At 32.6% G+C, this 8,705-nt stretch overlaps 1 protein-coding gene across 1 annotated transcript; it reads right to left on the minus strand.

Moving 5' to 3' along the window:
* Positions 1-486: 486 nt before the first annotated feature.
* Positions 487-5,892, minus strand: LOC108918022 (glutathione S-transferase 1-1). The gene is made up of 4 exons (XM_023455490.1): positions 5,807-5,892; positions 4,936-5,081; positions 4,642-4,839; positions 487-879 (listed from the first exon to the last, which is right to left on the minus strand). Exons 2-4 carry the CDS (start codon positions 5,074-5,076, stop codon positions 565-567), a joined length of 654 nt encoding a protein of 217 aa, XP_023311258.1. The 5' UTR covers positions 5,077-5,081; positions 5,807-5,892; the 3' UTR covers positions 487-564.
* Between the last annotated feature and the right edge of the window lie 2,813 nt (positions 5,893-8,705).

The following is an 8,705-nucleotide window of genomic DNA, read 5'->3' on the forward strand; positions in this document are numbered from 1 at the left end:
ATGAAGACGATCCTGATCGCAACTTGCAGTTCTGTAAAGAAATGAGTGATCATGCTCAAAGGAATCCAATTTCCTTGTACTCAATCTGTTTTAATCTGTTTTCCGATAAATGTACGATGCAACTGATCGACTCAACCGCCATAATTGTCGCTACTGGAGTGATGAAAATGCACGCATTTTTTATAAAATTTATACGCAGCATCCGAGGAAATTGAATATTTGGGTGAGTATACTAGGAGACTTAGACTTTAAATTCAACGAGAATAGAATACCATCATACATGATGTTCAATTTGAATATGTACATATTTTTGTATTATTGAGATAAATACGATGTTCTCTGTAATTTAATGGTATTTTGAGAATGAAGAAATATGTATGTAATGGATGAGGTTGTGTTAAAAAATTATAGGATCTAAATTTCTAAATGAAAGTCGCATACAATCCAAGCTTCTCAATAATTCAATTTTATTAAAAAAAAAAATCAAAAACTGTACCTTACCAAATGCTAACAATTGTTGTTATTTTATTGTATTAGAGATAAAACAAATTATTTATTGCATGTTTACTCATCGGCCTGCGCAAAATGACCCATTAACTGTTTAACGTATACCAAATTGTCTTCATTAGCTTCTTTGTAACCCGGAGCAATCGCTTTGACTTTTGCGTACCATCTATTAATATACTTATAGGGTGACATATCGTGTCCAAGTAGTTCTAAATTGGAAATTTGGACAACTAACGACAAGTCAGCCAACGTAAGACTGTCGCCTGCGACGTATTCGGATTTCACCAAAAATTCATCTAGGAAATCCAAAGCTTTGTTGGCATTAGCAAGTGCTTCTGGGTCGGGTGGTAAACCAGCGAAAGTTTTAGGAGTCTAAAAAATATAAACACGATTTACACAAAGATCCAGAGTGATTCAAAGTGACGTCAAGTTCACAGACACTATTGAAATTATTATTTTTGTCTAAAATTACTTTTCATTGTTAAAAATGTTGTCAGTGACAATAGTGGTGGGAAAATATTTAACCCGTATTAGTATGCATTTATATACATATCTGAATACTGAAACTAACCATTTCAATAAAAAATTATGTGTAGCGTAATAAAAAATACTACTAGCAACCAATCGGTTAGTGATGCCAACTATGACAATAAAAAATACTATGGTAAATACGGGAGAGTTGCCGCATATTTTGAAAAAAAATCATATTTTTCGTAATTATTAAACATTTTTCAGTAATAAACAGTTACATTACTCTTAAATTAAATATATAAAAATAAACATTCATTTTCAAATAAGAAAATAATAACAATCAATTTTATTTAACTGTATAAAACGGCGTCTCTTCTTTACTCTTTTCATGTATTTGGGTATAGGAAATATACCCGCTGCTTTAAAACCATTTTCAATGCTAGCTACTCTTATCCCAGCTTTACCTATTATTTCGCCAGCTTGATATCTGGTAAAATTTCGGTTAGTGTGATGTTTCATCCACAAATGAGCTTCCTGACTGAAATATACTTTTAGCGGCTGAAAAAAACTTTTGTCCACCGGTTGAAGTGCTTGTGTACAATGAATGTGCAAACACAACAAAATAATATTGTTATCATCAGCCACCTGAAGCATTTCAATATCTATCTGTGAGATGTATGACCATCCAGTATCAGCAAACACTTTCCAACTGGTTTATGTGGAATGAACTGTTCCTTCAACCATTGTAAAAATAGTTCTGAGTTGATAAATGAAGATTTTTTGTTCATAAGGTTTTTCTAATAAATCATGTTCAATCATAATTTTATCCAGCAAGTTAAAAAATTGTGCCACATCTTGTCTGTTCATGGAACGAGTTCTAGATAACAAAAAACTTTTGTCTAATGGAAATTTCGTGATTGATATCCAAAAACATTGCAGCCATGCAAAGCCAGCCATGTCGTTCACTCTAGAAAAAATTGTGCTTTATTTTCAGCTTTTCAGCAAATTTACAAGCGAGCTTTCTGACGGTACTTCTATCTGGAGCGAAGCCTGCTGCCGACAAACGTTGGATATGTGCAACTAATCTCTTCTCATTTGCTTTAACTAATACACCTGTAAAAATAGTAAAAAATATTGTAAATCATTGTAGTAGTAATATTAACAGCAATAAAATACCTTCAGGTCCAAGACTTCCTTTCTCCATTTTACCAGGTTTCATTCTTCTCACTAACTTTCGAGGTGGTACATTATAAGGCGTGTAAACCTCTCTTTTACTAATTTCACCAGCTTCTACTTTTTGTATAGCTTCTGTCCAAGTCGGCCTTGGTGTTGCATTTACGGATCTTTGATATTTCTGTGCTATAATACATAAGCAATGTATAGATGAGGCATCTGTCCCGATTTAAAATGCGGCAACTCTACTTTTTGTTGGGACAGAAGCCGCGTACCTTTGCAGTAAGACTTGGCACATAGATCTAACTTAACATAATGCAGAAAAGATAAGATAAGATAGAATAATTGTCTAATTTAATGACATGCGAAAAACTGACACATTACTTACCACTTCCTATAAATTAAACCATATAAAAATACTTATTTCCCGTTTAAAACGTACTATCAATGATAAAAAAGTCCAAAAAACTAACTAACGTTGGCACTAAATGCAGATATTACAATTTACTAGTGAAATAGGCACCAATATTTACCTCTTATACTACTAAGAGCGTCATCTGTTGACCAAGGGAAATGTTATAGATACTGGGATGTTTCACCTGACGCGACATCTCTCTCGGATTTACCCTAACTGAGTAGCACTTAAAATATTTCTAGAGAGGGGCACGTTCAATCATGTTAGATCTCTCCCCATAAAACTCAGGCAAATAACCAAAGGCGATTACGTCATCAAATTTTCAAGTGCTCATTCTTTGAGTGATTTCAGTGATTTTATGTCAAAAAGCATTATAAACAGATAATAGATTATGTTGTGTTGAAATTAGAAAACCCTTAACATCTTCTAAAATATCTCTGAATACGTTTTATCCATGATGATCTAACTTGAGCCTGATTATCTAGCTAAAGGTAAGTAGACACTGAATATGTATACCAGTGGTGGAAGACCGAAAACCGACTACTGCTTTTATTTCTAAGAAAAATATATGTTTCACTTTATCGTAAGGATCATTTCCGTTTTATTACTTTTTTACTGTTACCAAATACTTCACAGATTGTAAAATAACTCTAAAACTCCTCCTTTCTCAAAAAAGTTCATAGGATTTATTTGCTAGAAATGTAATATTTATACACATGTCTAAAATAGTAAGGTGTCGATATGTTACATGTTGTATCCAACCTAAAAGTGCAAAAAACACTGTTTTTCGTCATATTTGAGGTTATGTAGTAGTGCCATCTATTCTTTTTCAAAAAACTAATACATTGAATCTAAAAGTATAAGGCTTCTTCCTTCGAATGCCGTTGAGTTTGAAATTTTTAAGTTTCTCAGTTTCTTAATATTCTTAATCCCTTAGAAATCAAGCAGTCGATTGCAATTCAGAAACTTCATACCCATACGGTTTGTGGGTTTGGAGTTGGTGGGCCTGGGGTTTGTAAACTTGGAGTTTGTAGGTCCGGGTTTTGTGGGATTGGGGTTTATTGGTTTAGTGATTGTGGGCTTGGGGTTTGTGAGTTTGTGGATTTGGAGTTTGTGAGTTTGAGTTCGTATGTATTGAAGGTTTCTGAGTATGAAGTTTCTGAACTGCAATCAACTGTTTGACGTCTAAGGGATCCTTAGTAGATTTTCGCATATTAAGAAACTGATAAACTTAGAAATTTCAACATGTGATATCTCAACGAAAAAAAAAGATATTTGAGCAAACTCAACGGCATTCGAAAGGGGGAGCCTTGTACTTTTAAATTATATGTATTTTTCTTTGAAAAAGAATAGATGGCATTTCTACATAACCTCAAATATGAAGAAAAACAGTGTTTTTTGCACTTTTAGTTTAGGATATCTCAAAAACCTGACGTGATAGAGCAATTCTGCGGCCAGATTCGGATTCAGCGTACCAAAATCCTTCGAGAATGCATATTAGTGTGTCTGCTTCTTGACCCTTGTTGACCTGTGTTACTTTCTCGGAAAAAAAAATAACTTATATTATAAAGTGAGTAGTTCTAGAGCAACATTAAGTGTAATGAAGTGCTTGGTAACGTGGTAATTAATTAGGTTTTTCGAATAAAATGAAATGGTGTTGAATTTTTAGAATTTCAACTCATCATCCTATAAGGAATATCTTCATAGATATTTTAGAAAAGGCGTAGTATTTTCAAATTTTATTAAGGTTTGTCGTTGTTTGGTAATTAAGACCATCTCTCAGTTCAGAATCATGTTACAAAGACTAGAAAATATGAGAGTGCGCATAACCGCAGCCATGTTATAACATCAGTTGGAGATGCAGTGGAGTGTACACGTTAGTTTGTAGATATATGCACGTGATCCGCTTGTTCCTGTGACTGTGTAGTCTCCATGCCTGTGACATTCGGTTTCGTTAATTCGCCAACTAAATTCACTCTCCAGCTGACGTCATGCGCCAAGCGAACCAATTTTGGTTCAGCAATCACAGGAATATCATATCCTGTATTATTTGTATCATGGTTCAGAATACTTACATAAACTTCATGAAAACGTGCATATAAATCGGTGTCAAAAAACAGCCTCTGGTCAACAGTTGCTCGTTTTTTCGGATCCTTTGGGTACAGGTCATCGTTTTTTCCATACTGGTTTTGCAAATACGTTATAATAGCCTTGCTCTCCCAAATTACGAAACCACTGTCATTGAGTGTTGGTACACAATGTTGCGGGTTTAGCTTAAAAGTAATTTAATTTTTATAAGAATTTAAAAATATAGAATCATTTCATACAGATTTTTTTGTCCAAATTTAGTAATTATAATAATTACTTACTTTAATAAATTCTGGGGTAAAACTTTCTGGATTCATGATATCTACAGGTATCAAGTTTAATTCTACATCAAGAGACTTAGCTGCTAAAAGGACTATCCTACAGGAGGATCCACTTGGACTGTAGTAGAGGTCAATCGTCATTTTTCCTAAGAAGAAAGTGATACCAATAAAATAATTCATTTACAATGGAGTGTTCTAGTTATTACCATAAAAAAATAAATAATGTGTCAAAAAACTTGACTTGTATTTCTTTAATTTTGCAAGCAATTATTATTTAACTAGTAATTTAAAAAAATGTGAAAGTAAAGCGAATTTGACGGACATATGCAGCGTGCCAGATGCCATTTATTAAGATGAAACTCAACTAAAATCTCATACCACTGTCCTCCTTTTATTTAGCAACACAGCAATCCTAAAGTAAAATGCAGAAATGGTTGTGATTTTCTCTATCCTGACTTGCGTGTTGGTCTTTGTCTAATTGTAAAGCTATATTAGAACAACGAGAATATAAAATATTTTTGCGAAACATTACATTACTTAATAATTTCAATATGTCTGCTACGTGTTCTCTGCTTACAAGATACTGTTGGTATAATTCAATGCAACGTGGGCCATGTAACCCATAAAGTAGTTGACTGCAATATCAGTTAATAATTTTGTCTATAAAGTTAGATATATTTTGTATACTTATATTTTTAGTATTAAAGAACATTGTTTGACTTCATTTGATAGGATTTTTATGAAATTTTTATAAATTTACACGAAAGCTGATATTAAAATACATATTTAAAAAAAATTATAGTCGTATTGGAGTTACTTGATCTTTTACCGCTAGGGATTATATACTTTGTAAACTGTAATTTGTACTCACTTTAAGTTGAATCTGTCTAGTAGGCAGCACGGTAACAAACGAATCTCTTTTAATTTTGCTATTATATCTTATCATTATGATTCATATCTGATGACTGATAATAACCGAAAATAATTTGTAAAGTTTATCAGAGGCAAAATATCTGTTTTCGTTTTATAAAACCATTGCGAGAAATAATGAATGTAGTTATAGATTTTTATCTATTTTAATGTTTCTGTTTACTTTGATTGTTGATCGTTGTTCACTTCTTCTGCTGAATTAAGAAGGTACTAAAAATTCCTACTGGAATAACACACATTCGTCTTGTGTGATACAGAATAGAGTTGAGTATGCAATTAATAAGGAAGGTAAGATATAAGCTACTAAGCATTCAGCCAATTTTCGGCTAATTATAGACAAAAATATAAATAATCACGCTGGCCACGCTCTTCTGTTATTGAGTAATTCAGGTATGTATTTATAAACTAGAAGTTTAGGGTTATATATACCTCACAGTAGAAATTATAGGGAGTGACTCAGACATAATATAAAAACACTATTACCATAAAGCGTATAAATATAAAATGATTTTTATAATGGTTTAATATTATTTGTCTTGTATTAAATGATGTGCCGCTCTCTATGCACATCGATAGGATCTATAATCGTCTATAGACTAAGTTACACTGAACGTCGATCTATATTCTATCTCTGTCTATTGCACTTAGTAGGGGATAGGGAAATGTTTTTTTAGTGGGTGTAGACGGATGTATGTAGTACTTGATTTAGCCATAGCATAAGCGTAGGCGAGGGGTTTAATTAAATATATATTATACTTATAAATTAAAAAAAATATAACCGGGACGTTTTAAAACGTAGCAATAATTAAAATGGACCAAGTTGTAGCAAACCTGTCTGTTGCTCATAAAAATAATAGATGTTATGTTTTGTCATCTTTTTTCCATATTTTCTACATCTTGTTGTTTTTAGAAAGATACGCCTATGGATTATCGATCTCCGCATGTTTCATCCCTCTCTCTATAATTTCGACCGCAAAGTATAGAAGTTTAGTCTATTTAAAAGGAATAATTGCACCACCTAAGTTATTCAGTCATGGAAAATATACCTACTGTTTCCTCTAAGTAAAAAACATCCTTATGGAAAATATGAAGAAATAGAAAAAGGAGATAGTTAAAACATTAGAAATTAGTTTTTACAGTAGAGGGTTTCATATTTAAAATATCAGATAAATATTACTCAAGAAAAGAAAAACGTTTGTTCATAATCATGCCCTAGGTACAACAAATTAGTAATTAGTAGAGTTCGGGACTCGGTCGGATGATCATAGCCGTCGCGTCGGCCTTTCGCTACAGCGTCACGTACGAAACCGGTAATAACGGCAGTTGTAGGCTCCACATTTGCTTTGTGTATACGTGTTTTAATATTCTAATAATGTCGAACGCGACAAGGGGTAAAAAACGACCTTTCGCTGATAAAGTACGCAAATTATATTTATTTTTATTTATATCTACCTTTTATTTATTTGTTTACGACGAACACGCCTATGACTAGTCGACGAAAACCCCGAACTCTACTAATTAGGTTCCACCAGAGATCGATTGAAAATAAAAAAACCTTTTACTAGGTTTGGCATAGAAATTTTAAAATAAAAAATACAAACAATAATATCAATATTGTGTAGGTATTGTGTATATATTTCAATAATTCTGACCCAGCCGCCCTGTCTTATGGTGCTCTGAATTACTTAAACTCTATAAGGACCAACAAAGTGTCAACGATACAATTGATTCCTTAAATTGGTCAAGGACACAAATGTAATTAACACCGTCCGTTACGCTTTAATGAAATGTGAAAAATGTAGGCACCGCAAAACCAAAGACAATCTATCAAAACTGGGTCATATTGAATATTGATTATAACATAGTAAATTAGCTGTACCACCCGCAGTACTGATATAAATATTTTATTTCCCACTACCAATTAATTTCCCAGTCCTCATGAAAGGATATGTATTTATGATGATCTGAATTCTCTGTGAATAAAAACAACAAAATTTGTTCCAATAACCAGCAGCCACTGTTTATAATAAGAAAGATTTCTATTTATTGCTAGTTCAAGCATTGATAATTAATTACAATTATTGTACTTAGTAAGAAATTATATCTATTTAATTAACAACATAACAGAATTTCGGAAGAATACAAGCACCTGTATATAAATGCTTGAACCGATATTTCACACAAATTAGAAAATTGGATACATAATTTACGAACTTTGGAACAACGCTAGCATATATTTTGAAGAAATAAATATTTCAATTAACCTTCAGATCTGTAGTAACAATGTATTTGACTAAAATTTTTTCTGCTCCGCGTTAACATGTTAAAGCAATAATGTGAAATATAACTATTACTGTTTGTATTGACGATACGGACAGTAAGACTGTTTCAATAACATAACTAATCGGGTCATTGATTTGATCTGGCATTGTCGTTGCCTAAAGGTTATTTCATTGAGATGTTCAAAATGAGAAATATATTACTTATCTTTGTTATTAACCACCCATTTTAAATACTTAATTAATTAGTTACTGTTAATCCTAACTTTAGTACACACTCAGGTAAATAATGAATGTTAGTTGTCTTTAACTGTGCTTATTTCAATGTAAAAACGATCATGTAATATTTCCTCATAGTTACGCAACAAGGTATATACAGGGTAGCCCATCGAAAACTTACCGCAAGGTATTACAGGGTAGTAAAGAACTTTTCGGCAAAATCCAAAAACAGGTCAAATTTGTTTCTGAGGGGGACAACTTTTGGCTCAAAAAGCATACCAAAATCTTCAACCCCCTAAGTGGGGGTGCTATCCCCTAAATTTTTTCAAATGGGAATGGGGG

Source organism: Anoplophora glabripennis, unplaced genomic scaffold, assembly GCF_000390285.2.
Source record: "Anoplophora glabripennis isolate ALB-LARVAE unplaced genomic scaffold, Agla_2.0 scaffold67, whole genome shotgun sequence".
Lineage (NCBI taxonomy): Eukaryota > Metazoa > Arthropoda > Insecta > Coleoptera > Cerambycidae > Anoplophora > Anoplophora glabripennis.

Bases quoted from the DNA above. Each gene is read 5' to 3' on its own strand.
- LOC108918022 (XM_023455490.1), bottom strand. From the start codon at position 5,076: ATGACGATTGACCTCTACTACAGTCCAAGTGGATCCTCCTGTAGGATA. The intron at 4,840-4,935 runs GTAAGTAATTAT...ATTACTTTTAAG, and splicing joins TTACCCCAGAATTTATTAAA to CTAAACCCGCAACATTGTGT. The intron at 880-4,641 runs GTAAGTATTCTG...TATATTTTTTAG, and splicing joins CACGTTTTCATGAAGTTTAT to ACTCCTAAAACTTTCGCTGG.